Below are 13,355 nucleotides of genomic sequence, written 5' to 3'. Positions count from 1 at the left end.
TCTAGTGATTTACCCTTTATACAGGGCAGCAACTATAGTTCAGAAACCCGACAGTTCATACTCTGAGCAGAACAAACCCACAGGAGTCAGTTTTCCTATTTCAGCATTTAAAAGGTTGTCTTTAAATGGTTGTTTTTATGTCTCCCCTTTGATAGAGGTATAATTGTGACCTCACTTTTTATTTTCCCTTGTTTCAGTGCCATTCCATGGGTACAGGCTGTTCAATTGTGGCTTTCAGGCTACAGGATTATTTATTTTATTCCTCCTTTTGCAGAATTCACTTAGAGTCTGACATCCAAGTTACATATTAAACACACCAACATCTACATCTTTCTAGTGTTTGTACAGTAATGCCTTCTATCTAACTGCCTGTCCTCATCACCAGGGCCCTCAGCAGACAGCCAGTATGCCTTTTAGCAAATAGCATAGTAAAATGAAAATTGCTAATATAATGTTAAAAGCATTACCAACATGAAATCAATATTGTTGGTATCAGTTACAAAATAATGGAAATCAGAACCTGACAATGACTCAAATAGACATGACTCACATGTGCTCCAGAGTCTATCCTGCCTAACCCTTTGGGTATTTAAACCAAATCTAGATTTGAAGATCTTGTAGACTAGGAAATAGTGGGTGATGTGGTTTGATCACATCCAAGAAGCTAAGGTGTGTGTCATGGGAGAAGAGAATAAGAAATGAATGAATACAAAATGTTCTTGTAAATATTGGCACTCTTACATCATCCCCAATGCCTGTGTTTTCTCTACTGCAGTCAGAGAAGTCAGGAAAAAGAAACATTTATGTTACATCCTGGTGGGGCTTGTCAAGATGCAGATTATTCCAACCTCCTTGAAGGGAGAGGGGTGAAGGAGGGAGATTTTCACCAACTTGGCAGTTTTAGGGTAGACCTACACTTCTAACTGGGTAAATTTCAGCTTGAAGCAACATACCCATGCTAGCTCCAATCAAGCTAGAACCGTAAAAAGAGAGCGTAGCTGCAGCAAGGTGAGTGGTAGGAGGGGTTAGCTGCCCTAAGTACATGCTTAGCATCTGGGATAGGATTGCACTTGAGCAGCTAGCCCATCCCACCACTCCCAACACTGACTATATTCATAGAGCACAGGTCCCTCAATCAGAGCTAGCGTGGGTATGTTTCCTTGTGCTGGAATTTACACTGCCAGCCTGAAGCTTAGATATACCCTTAGTGAGTGAGGCTGAGACATTGTAGTGACAAAGTTGATCTACATACCGGAATATTGGAAGAACAAAGAAAGGAGATAGCTAACAGATGCTGAGAAGAAAGTCTAGTCATTAGAAAGAACATTACTATCGTGCTTTGCTCCTACAAATTACCATTATATTTTAAGTGTTGTATGCAAGTATCTGCCAACAATTACCACATAATAGAATCAGAGTCTACCACAATTTTATTCTTCAAGATGGGCGATACAAGAGGTAACTCTTGGAAAATGTTGGCCTTCTAATGGCTTCTCAACTTCAGTTTTTAGCAACAGCAGCTAGTTATACACTTGACTAGAATATTAATAAAAGATTTATAAATTGGTACAGACTAGTGGATATCTGGGATGCCCCAAAAACTTTTACATCTTCCTAAAAGTCAGTCTTTTTGACAAAGATAAACTGCATGTGAAAAACAGACATCAGATAGAGGAATAACCAGCAATGCTCCTACTGTTTTCTGTGACAGTTCATCAGCCAGCTGTTCATTGGCTCGGGTCTTGTCCTCCACTTCTTGTGATTTCTGGTCATAATTGACAGCTAATTCCTCCAGGGCCTGAAGAACCTCTTTCACCTCATCTTTTGCAGCTTCGTTTTCAATCTGAAGACGGGTCAGTTCCTCTTGGATCTTCTCATAATCTCTTCTAGTGGAAGCCAAGAGCTGGAAATAGATGGCAAAGATCCCAAGTAGGTCACTGTTCCCCCAAGAACTAGCTCAAAAGAGTTACAACATTGACTACAGGAGATCTTGACACGCTACCAGAAACAAGAGATTTTGACTCTACCAGAAACAATATCAGCAGCAGGTGTAATGTGCAAATATATCTTTGAAGAAACTAAGCAAAAAAACCTCTGGACCCCATAGAAAAGAAAGCTTAATCAAATGCTATTATGCCACAAGATTCACACAGAAATACTTATTTTGAGCAGTTTCATAGCTTCAAATGCTTTTTCCACTCTGAATTCAATGCTGTCCAAGCTAAGAACCAAAATGAAAAAGACTTCAAGCCACAGTGTCACAACTTTGAAGTGAACCACATAGTAAGCTGCCTAAAGTAGTTTGGGGTGTCTTGTGGCATTTTGTTATAGGGAATATTTTAACAGGAAAAACTGTGATAATCATTTTAAGTTGAGTTAAAAGAAACTGTAGACAGACTTCTTTTAAAAAATTGCTCCTATTTTCAGAGATCAACTTAAAATAAGCAATTTTACACGCAAACTGTTGATTAATAAAAAGAACACAGGTTTAGCACAGACTGATGGCTGTCTCCAACCTTCCTGTTATACCCATCTAATCCATTTCATTCTCAAATAAGAAGGGACATAGGTAAGTTTATAGGATGGCGAAGAGTGTGCAGAGGTCAATTTCATATTCTACTCTCATATCCTATTCAATCTTAATAAAAAATTAAACCATGGAATATTCTTCAAAATTCAGATTGCACACACTCTGAACTGGAAAACCTCTCAAGTAAAGTTACCTCTAGGAGAACAGTGTCAAAATAAAAGAGAAAACTGAAAAGTATCTCCCAATATTTATTGCTAATAATACACTTTTGGAAAGTCACAAGTTGAAAAATCATTGTTTAAAAAAAAATAAAGGCAAAATGCAGCACCAAATAAAGACTACAAATTTCATGCATCAATTAAAAGAAGGGGTTATTGATCGGGGTCATCCTAATGGCAATATCCTGGACATTTATTCAGTAGATGCTTTTGTTTTTAAGGGTCTCACTTGATGGGTTGGCTGGAGCTTGAAGTGCTGTAGATGTAGTTCTCCTAAACTACTCACAGCCCTTAGTGCCAAATTAGTAGTCCTGATGGGTGCTGAAGAATTAAATCCTGTCCAGCTTAGCCAGAAGGATAATGAACATGCCATGGGAGTGGAGGGTTAAAACAACGAAGAAAAAAAATGGAGCTCTGAAAGATGGTGTGGTAGGCTCTTCTTTCTACTGCCATACTTCATAGGAGTGATAAAAAGTTAGGAAAGTATATGGTTATCAGCCTGAACTACCACTGTCCACTATCTCTTTGCCCCCAAGCCTTGAGGAAGTTCAGCTCTAGATACAAAACCAGAACTGAGATAGACATTTCTAGATGTTGAATATATAGAAAGAGAAGGTGAAGAGGAAAGCTGGAAAATAGAAAGCAAGCAGGTCAGTTTCAGGACACATGCCCCTGCACCAAAAGTGTGGAAGAGATGATTCATCATTAGGGAAATGCACCCAGCTGGTAATACTGTATCCTCAAAGTGAAGTGTAAGTTAATTTATCAGGACCTAGGGAAAGGAGATGATTTAACAATAATAACCAAACACCTTAAAACTATTTCTCCACTAAACTAACATAGACTACTCCTTACAATTTATTTCAGGTATTTTGATGTGCTTACCACTGCGGTTTCACAACACCAAAATCTATTGGTGCAATATACTACCTAATGTGTAAGTGACAACACTGCCCTTTACTTGATTGCAGGGAAAGGGGGGAAAATCAAGACTTCAGGAGCTTAGTTATCTCATTCTTTACCTACTGGTTCACAAAGAAGAGATAAGCCTTAATAATACTGACAGATAGGTGCAAGGAAGAGTTCTCTGTCTTAAGGGGTAAAGATCTGTGTTTCTGGAGTTCTGTTCCCCATGTTTCGCAACTTTGAGATGTAAGCTTCACTGTGGGGGCTATTAGAAGCAGTGTATTTACTACAGAGGCCAAAGAGAAAGAATCAGAATATAGAGGAGTGAACAAGTTATTGGACATCCATCCAAAGGAAGAGTGACTGAAATCTTAGGATGGTTGGAACACTGTGAAAGGTCAATTTATGCACACATACATACAAAGAAAGCAGACCAGAACAATTTACCAAGCAATTAATCTTAATTTAGTACATGGAGTTCTATCCCTCATGTTCTAGTAAAGTTTAGGCACGGCCTTCCTGCAAAGATTCAAAATTACACCTGAGAATACCGTATGGCAGTAGGTAGCCCAAGTGTATGTACTTTCACCGGAGAAAGAAATAGTTAACCCATGGCAAAGGAATTCTAAGGGTATTATAACAGCATGTGTCCTATCTGTAACATGGTTTATAATAGCATTGAATCTACTAGTTTAATCAGCCAGAAATAAGTGCTCTGGCTAATTAGGGAGAACAGCCACATTGCATCATATATCAATGAACTAATCACAAGCAGTAGTAGACTGCAGGTGGATCATTTCAATGAGAGCTGTGAGAAGCTGGTGAAGTTTACAGATATGAAGTCAAATCCCCAAAAACCTCAGTTTCATTCTCTAAAAGAGGAAATTAGCAAAAATATTGCACTGGCTTCCAGAAGTGACAGACTGCCATCCCCCACAACTTCCAATAAAGCTTCTAAGCCAGTGGTATACTAGCCTTAGGATTTTGATAATAAAGTTGGTGACGCAGGAATGAATGCAAAAAAGAAAGAGAATGGTCAACATGGTAGGGATTAGAGGCCACTGAAAACAAACTAATATTGAGTAAGGATCCAGACCGAGGCAGGAGATGAGCTAGAATACAGGAGACTCCCAAGTAATTAAACATCCAAAAGGAGAGTGATGCAAATAGCCCAAGAAATAAAGGTAAGAAAAGATGCCAGAACTCAGGAGTACAGAAACTATACAAATGGGAAACTAGAGAAAATGAGTGAGATTTGGACTCTAAATTAGACTTACAGACATTAGATCCACAAAGGACTACATTCTTTTATGAAACAGAAGTAGATGGTTTAAAACCCTATAAAGTTAAGAATACACACCAGCAAGTTGTAGAATGTAATTTGAAGTATTATTGCTGGCAGTATGTGAAATGCAACACTAATCAAGACACTCATAAGAACATAAGAATAGCCATACCAGATCAGACTAATGGTCCACCTATCCCAGTTTCCTGTCTTCTGACAGTGGTCAGTGCCAGATGCTTCAGAGTGAACGAACAGAACAGGGAAATTTATCAAGCGATCATCCCCTGTCATCCAGTCCCAGCTTCTGGCAGAGCATGGGGTTCCATCCCTGACCATCTTGGCTAATAGCCATTGATGGAGCTATCCTCCATAAACTTATCTTATTCTTTTTTGAACATACAACATCCCCTGGCAATGAGTTCAACAGGTTGACAGCTGTTCAAAGCTGAACAGTCCCGGTCTTCCTAATTTCTCCTTGTATGGAAGCTGTTCCATATCCCTAATCATTTTTGTTGCCCCTATCTGAACCTTTTCCAATTGTAATACATCATTTTTCAGATGGGGAGACCAGAGCCACATGCAGTATTCAAGCCTACCATGGCTTCACATAGAGGCATGATGATATTTTCTGTCTAATCAGCTACTCCTTTCCTAATGGTTCCTAACATGGTTAGCTTTTCTGATTGCCGCTACAGATTGAGCGGATGTTTTCAGAGAACGCCGTACAATGTCTCCAAGATCTCTTCCTTGAGAGTGGTAACAGCTAATTTAGACCCCATTATTTTGTATGTATAGTTGAGATTTTCCAATGTGCAGAATTTCATTTGCCATTTTGTTACCCAGTCACCCAGTTTTGTGAGATCCCTTTGTAATTCTTCATAGTCGGCTTTCGGATTAACTATTTTGAGTAATTTTCTATCATCTGCAAGCTTTGCCATCACACTATGTACCCCTTTTTCCAGAACATTTGATGATTACCTATTCTTTTCCTGAAGCTCGTCACACTGGCCATTGTGGGAAGACAGGATACTGGGCTAGATGGACCATTGGTTGGACCCACTATGGCCATTCTTATTTTCTTATATACTATGTTGAAATAGAGAGTGACCAGATGTCCCGATTTTATAGGGACAGTCCCAATATTTGAGGCTTTTTCTCATATAGAAGCCTATTACCCCCCACCCCCTGCCCCGATTTTTCACACTTGCTGTCTGGTCACCCTATGTTGAAAAGCACTGGTCCCAGTACAGATCCTTCGGGACCTCTCTCCCTTCTGAAAACTGATCATTTATTCCTACTCTTCGTTTCCTATCTTTTAGCCAATTACTGATCCATGAGAGGACCTTCTCTCCTATCCTATGACTACCTAGTTTCCTTAAGAGCCTTTAGTGAGGGACCTTGTCAAAGGCTTTCTGAAAGTCCAAGTACACTAAAACCACTGGATCACCCTTGTCCATACATTTATTGACCCCCTCAAAGAATTCTAATGATTGGTGAGATGTGATTTCCCTTTACAAAAGCTGTGTTGACTCTTCCCCAACATACTGTGCTCATCTGTGTTTCTGATCATTCTTTTTTTTTTTTTTTTTTTTTTACTATAGCTAACCTAGTGAGGAGAGTTCTAAACTACATTTGATGGGGGCAGAAGACAAAAGCCCACAGGTAAGTCAAAAACATGGAGACCTGGGACAAGGGTCAGAATCTAGGCGGAGCATGGGCCGTTACAGGAGGAAAAAGGGAAAGAAAAGAGAGAACATAGAGGGGCAATCAAATCAGTATCATGTCTGGACACTGATGTGAGAAATAGGAGAATAAGCACGAAGAACTCTCAAAAAAGAAAAAAAGAGGTAGGTGAAGGGGCGAATTTTTCTGTGTTTAACGGATCTCAGTTCACTTGCTGCACTGGTGTGTTAGAGTTACTCTGTATTTCGACTGCTTTAACAGCAGAACTTGACCCAAGAAAAGCTTAAAATATAAAAAAAAAGTTGGTCAAATGGCAAAAGAAAGGACAGCAAAAAATAGAGAATTTAACGCACTATAAAAACATTTCACCTCCTCCAATATTCCAAAAAAACCCACAACTACATTTGAGAAGCTCAGTAATAGTGATTTAGCATTTGTACCGTACTTTACGTCATGTTCACACAATTACTACTGTATCCTCTTACCATCTCTGTGCGGTAAGGATCATCCTCATTTAAACACACGCATATTCCTTTTCCAGACACAGACACTGATATAAAGAGATATTAACTGATCCACTTAAGGCCTCAGAGCACATCAGTGGCAGTGCCAGGATGAAAACTCAAGAAAAACTGATTCCATTTTCCAAAGACACTCCACTAAACTATGCAACCTACCAATCAGTAATGCCCAATCCTGGGCACTACTAATTCATCAGAAGTAATAATTTTTAAAGTGTCAGCATTCCCAAGGAACTCAGGTAATTGGCTAACGTCCACCTTGGCTTGCATTTTACAAGACAAACACAGTGAAAAATGTTTTACCAGCATTTCTCACTTTCAAACCCACAGAGGTACCATCCTGTATATCAGGAGTGGGCAAACTTTTTGGCCCGAGGGCCACACTGGGGAATAGAAATTGTCGGGTGGGCCATGAATGCTCACAAAACTGGGGTTGGGGTGTGGAAGGGGGTGTGGGCTCTGGGCTGGGGAAGAGGACTTTGGGGTGTAGGAGGGTTCTCTGGGCTGGGACCGAGTGGTTTGAAGGGCGGGAAGGGGATTAAGGCTGGGGCAGGGCGTTGGGTGTGGGGAGCGGCTCAGGGGTGCAGACTCTGAGCGGCGCTTACCTCAAGCGGCTCCTGGAAGAAGTGGCATGCCCCTTCTCCGGCTCCTACATGGAGGCGCAGCCAGGCAGCTCTGCACGCTGCCCCATCCACAGGCACTGCTCCTGCAGTTCCCATTGGAGTGCTGGATGGGGCCATTGGAGCATATAGGAGCCGGAGCGGGGTCATGGTGCAGCCCCCGACCCAGTGCCCTAGCCAGAGCACCGGAGTGGGGCCGAGCCGCATGGTGCGGCCCCTGACCCAGCACCCCAGCTGGAGCAGGGCCGAGCCACATGGTACAGCTCGCAGGCTGGCTTAAAACAGCTCACAGGCTGGCTCCATCCCACGGGACGTAGTTTGCCCACCTCTGCTCTATATTATGGCCCAGCAATATGGTGTACTCGAATGTGTGCCCATTTAGACTTCAAATTCTCAAGATGACCAAACTAACAAACCCAAAGTTTAAACCCTTCCATCTGTCATATAAGGCAACTCTCATCCAATAGATTTTTAGACAGTTATAACATTTAGCAGCATAGCTAATACGGTAATATTAAAAAACAAAAGCTCCCTGTGAAACAAAATTTTTCTAACAAAGGTTATTTGGATTTTTTTTTTTTTTTACCTCATCTTGATCCAACATTTGTTGTTTTAGTTTCTCAGCCAACTGGCTCTGCTGGTTGATTTCATCATCCTGCAATTTAATAAAAAGATTTATTTCTGTAATTTGGATTTGAACCCTTTTCTTTTCTTTTGCGGGACCTGTACAACAGTAATGCCCCAAGATGGAAATAAAATCAGTATAAATATGGATGGCAGAAGAAAAAGAATTATAAAGAACAGCTACATGGTTAAAAAATACATAAGTGATTAGATGTCTCAATAAAAATCATAACATGCAGCTAAGCAGGCTTGCCTCAGATCATGACTACGACACTGGAATGGCAGTAACTGCATCAAGCAAACAAACCAGTGTTAGTCAATTTGTAATTACATAACACAACAAGATATTCAGTGCTATGGTTGTAGACTCCAATTAAGGGCTTTTCCAAACACACATTTATATCTCGTCTCTCCCTCCTTACACTGAAAGAGTTCCAAAATCTTGACAATCCTGGTGACTCCAAAATGGAGGTGCTTTTATAGGGAAAGATCAGTCAGCAGTTTCACTGTAAATGTTTGATGTTCAAAAGTTTAATTTAGCTGTGATAATATAGATATTATTTTATAAAAATGTCTGCCACTCTATTCTGAATGGAAATGGATTAGAGGTAGGTTTATTAAACAAGAACTAGGACCAGTCCTGAACTTCATTAAAAAAAAATACATCATAAAACATGGGTACACTTTGTTACATTTATTTCTTTCCTTCCATATCAAAGACCTTGAAGGAAACATTATCCACCTTTGTGTGGATACTGCAATTCTATTGACATTTCAGGTTTTTAGTTAAGGCAATATCCTCAGGGCTAGAAATTGTTGTTGAATGCAGAAGTAGAAGAGAGGTGTCAGACTCCACTGAATATATTCTCTAAAAGCATGGATTCAGATAGACAGGTCAATCCTGGCAGCTGACAAAGTCGCTCTCATCCATTCTTGTGAAAAGGGATGTCTATCTGTAAAGCAACTCAGCATCGAAGTGACTGCTTTTGTGCCCCATCGGAGTCCATCAGAATTCTGAATTTTACTGGCAGCCATCCTAAACAATAGATTGATTTCTGATGGCAAGGCTAGCTATCAAGTATAGTATATAGGACACTTCACTCCCAACACTTAAAATGGTCTTTCAGATTTCCTGTAAACATAAAATGTGGGTTCTTGAGAGTTATAAATGGGAAAGTCTTGTTTTTATATTAGGGAAAATCACCACCCTTCATATTCCCTACAATCGTGTAATAATGGATTGAATTGTGCATTCCTATATTTCCTGGAGAAATAAATCTCAAAAAAAGTGCAAGTGACTACAACAATCTACAGTTAGTCCTCTGAATAATAATATAGCCTGTGTGGCTTTAGAGGGGACGGGGAGAGTAAGTAGTTAAGTACTTTATGACTAGAATTTTTACCTCTTGATAAGCTATGTCGAATATCTGCAATTTCACCAAGCAGCTCAGATGGTATTTTGAAAATCAAATCAAGGATTAAAACACTGCTTGATATTTCTGGGGTCAGACTGTGCATGGTTCTTGTCCAAGGACAAGAGCACAATGGAAAGCACATGTTCAAGTAGCCCTAACACTCTCTCCCACTGCATTCAGGACTCAGAGACAAGTGCAGTCCCTGTGCTCTCCTGAGTCCAACAGATTTTAGCTATCAGCAGACAGAGAGCCAATGCAGCTTTTTAGGCATGATTTTCCATTTGTGTTGAACAACCCTGATGAAAAAATACATGAGTTAAAATGAAGTTTTGATTCAGGAATATTTTTAAGCAATCATCAGTTTTTGCCAAAATGTTCTTATCTTTTGGCACTCCTAATATATATGTTATAGTTAAAAGAAAATATTTCTGTTCGGGAGATTTTGTCACCCAAGCCCACCTATTCAGAATGATAGGTGCCCAATAAATTCCTCTATCATATATTTGAGAAGTACTGATAATGTATTGTACCTGAACAAGACAAATAAAAGACTCCTGTCTCAAGGTACTTGCATTCTAGGAGACTGACATAGATAGACAAGATGCATTAGAAGACCTAAAGGATGGTCTCAGATTTTACTTATTAAATTTTAATTTAACATTTGTATCTCATGCTCTCTTCCCCTCCCACCCCTGCCTGCTCCTAAATAATGTTGAGATGAGGTGGTAGATAACTGATGTGGGTTCTGGATCTCCTGGAAAAGGTGAGGGATTCAGGAGGAAGGGGGACAGGCCCTTACAAATTAATGTCTATCTTTCCATAGACTTCAATGAGAGCTGTATAGAGACATACATGAAGAAACTGTGGAGTAAAATAGATGGATACAGGAGATCTGGTGGTGGGACTTCGAATCCTGGATTGCTTCCTACCCACCCAGAAAGAAAATTCATGGGGCTCAAAATGAAAATATAGAAAATCTGTGACCTCCACACTGAGTAATTATGTAAAATGGAGGATTGGTAGAGGTTTAGTGAGTTTCAATTATATGGCTCTGGTGCCAAAATTCACTAGATGTTTAAAAAAAAAAAAAAAAAAATCAAACAGGGCTGGAAGGCTCTCTCCCCTGTTCTATTTTCATATCAGCTAGTGAGTATTAAATATCAAGCTGTAGATATCAGATGAGCTTACTGTTTTTAGGATGATTAACCAATAATAGAAAAGTCAAAGTCTGTTTACTATTCTGTGCAGTTATAGTCACAGTGGGACTGCATAAGGGGAAAAAATAATCCATAGGACCAGTATTTACCATAAACAGAGACACTCAAGAGTAACAGCGGTAAGAACATAAAAGTTCCTATACACAACACAGAGAAATCCCTAAAGCAGTTCAAACAGTTCCATACTATGGTTAGACTGAAAATGAGCAACTTTGAGGAAGAAAACTGAAGGCAATTAGGCTATGGCTACAAGCCAAGAACACACACAGAGACTAGTTTAAACAAAAGTATATAGCAGAGAAAATGTTTCTTAAAACTATATAAAAAACTGAAGTAAGCCAACAGCCCCCTCACCTGTGGAGAGGGGCAGCCTCAAAGGTGCCTCTCACCACTGTGAGGGTAGGCAGCCGTGCACGTCCCTCCCAAGCTGTGAAGATGGAGTGTAGGCCTATTCTAAATAGTAAATAGAAGGGACAACAGCTTGAAGTTTGGGAAGGATACAGCACTGATAATGAAACAGCTGGGTACATGTACCCATTGACTGTTGGAAACAGTTTATGTACTTAGAATAGACTCAAAGAAACAATTTCCAGACCTTGTCGTCCAGCTGTCTGTAGAGACTGGTAATCTCTTCATCGTATTTCTGCTTCTCCTCAGTTGAGATGCTGGCAACAACAGGTGCAATGTTGTCAATGATGGGTGTGTTGTCACAGGGCTCCAAATTTTTCTGCTCCTTAGCACTGATCTGCTCATCCTCAGGCACTGCTTCTCCTGCAGTGGCAGAGAAGAAACAGTTGCAGGAAGCATGTTATTAGAATCCATGGGAAATAGAGGCAGTTCTGAAAACAAGAGGCCAGGAACTCAGCTGTCAGACTGGTCTCTAGCACAAGTCAAAGGAGCTAGACAGAAGAGATCATAAAAACAGGTATTAAGTCAGATTCACGGATGGTATGGCCACACCCCACACTGGTAATTAGGAGGAGGAATGATGTAAGTAAGAGACAAAAAAAAATCAGACTCATTTTAAAATATTAGGCTTAAATATCTATTTTCCCCATTTTCCTGCTGTCCTCTCCTTCCCACCCCTACGTATTGCTATAGGAATACAAAGATCAAAACAGTTGCATGAAAACAGCAAAGTTCCAATACAGTCACAGAGACTGAAACAGCAAAAAGCAACATGCAATTGTAACTCTGGGCATCTAAAGTGGAATGATTTAGATTGGTATGCAGTGGCAGAATAAAACTAGATATGATGTTCTTAAACTTTTTTCTTCCGAAGAATTTTCTCTGAACAATATTTTCTTTACAAAAACATATGTGCATTCCAATTACTAGTCTCTTGCAATTCATTGAAAAGGAACAGGCAAGTAGTTAATGCCAAAAATTGAATTGATGTTCATTATAATCTGGTGGAAACACTCCTGTAGTTGGTAAATACTGTGTGTATTGTATGGGGTTTGGGAAGGTTAAATTCCACTATTCTGCATGAAGGTTTTTTTAAATCGAGAGAATAGCTACAGTTTAAGTGAGAGCCTACGATATTGTTGTTCCATAGATGAAATAACTAGCAGTCACTCCTGTCAACTGTGCAGACACTATCCATAATGCTGCTAGGTAAACAAGTAAATAACGCAAATGTAACAAAACAAAAGGAGACATGGTAATTCAGCCCTGGGAGAAAGAACAGGGCTTGGGAGTGCAATGATCAATATTTCCCAGCTGTAATCAAATTTAGTGAGAAAATAAAATTTTCAAGCTTTAAAAAAATAACAAAATTATTAAACATATAACATGAAAATCAAGCACCATAGAAATCCAACATTAAAAATATTCCTGGTATACATTGCTGATATCACTTTATATGATTAATACTGAAAATGTTAAATATAATTTATTTTTCACCATTTATGCTATTGATTTAGCTTTTGCATTTCGCTCATATTAAACAATGAAAGCAGATACTTTTTGGCCCTTGGGAACTAGAACAGTGCTGTCACGTTTGGGTTCCCAAGATGTGTAAGTAACCTCTACAAAAAAAAGTTCAAACATTTTAATTTTCTTTTTTTGGTTTTTAAAAAGTCAAACTTTTCCATTCATATTGCTTTGTGTGGAAAAACCACCACCACCGAAATTTGGGTCTTAAAACTATATGACATTATCCTTCTTACTAGAATACACAAGTCAAATTCTGTCCTTGGGTATGTGCACACTTAATTGGCGCTGACTGACTTCAGTGGGATTTGTGCACACATCTTTGTTTCGACTACAGCTTCATTTGGAGAGAAAGTCACCTTTTACGGAGCCTTCCACCAAACAATGCTATTCAGAAGGTC

At 39.5% G+C, this 13,355-nt stretch overlaps 1 protein-coding gene across 1 annotated transcript in view; it reads right to left on the bottom strand.

Moving 5' to 3' along the window:
- The window catches only part of KIF5C (kinesin family member 5C), a 119,593-nt gene that overhangs the window by 34,063 nt on the left and 72,175 nt on the right, over nt 1-13,355 (bottom strand). Inside the window, exons 12-14 of the mRNA XM_073305437.1 lie at nt 11,615-11,790; nt 8,350-8,418; nt 1,697-1,903 (exon numbers count right to left, since the gene is read on the bottom strand). Coding sequence (XP_073161538.1) covers nt 1,697-1,903; nt 8,350-8,418; nt 11,615-11,790 — 452 coding nt within the window. The remainder of the gene's footprint in view (nt 1-1,696; nt 1,904-8,349; nt 8,419-11,614; nt 11,791-13,355) is intronic.

This window comes from Lepidochelys kempii, chromosome 11, assembly GCF_965140265.1.
Source record: "Lepidochelys kempii isolate rLepKem1 chromosome 11, rLepKem1.hap2, whole genome shotgun sequence".
NCBI lineage: Eukaryota > Metazoa > Chordata > Testudines > Cheloniidae > Lepidochelys > Lepidochelys kempii.
This window is presented reverse-complemented; position numbering and strand designations above follow the sequence as displayed.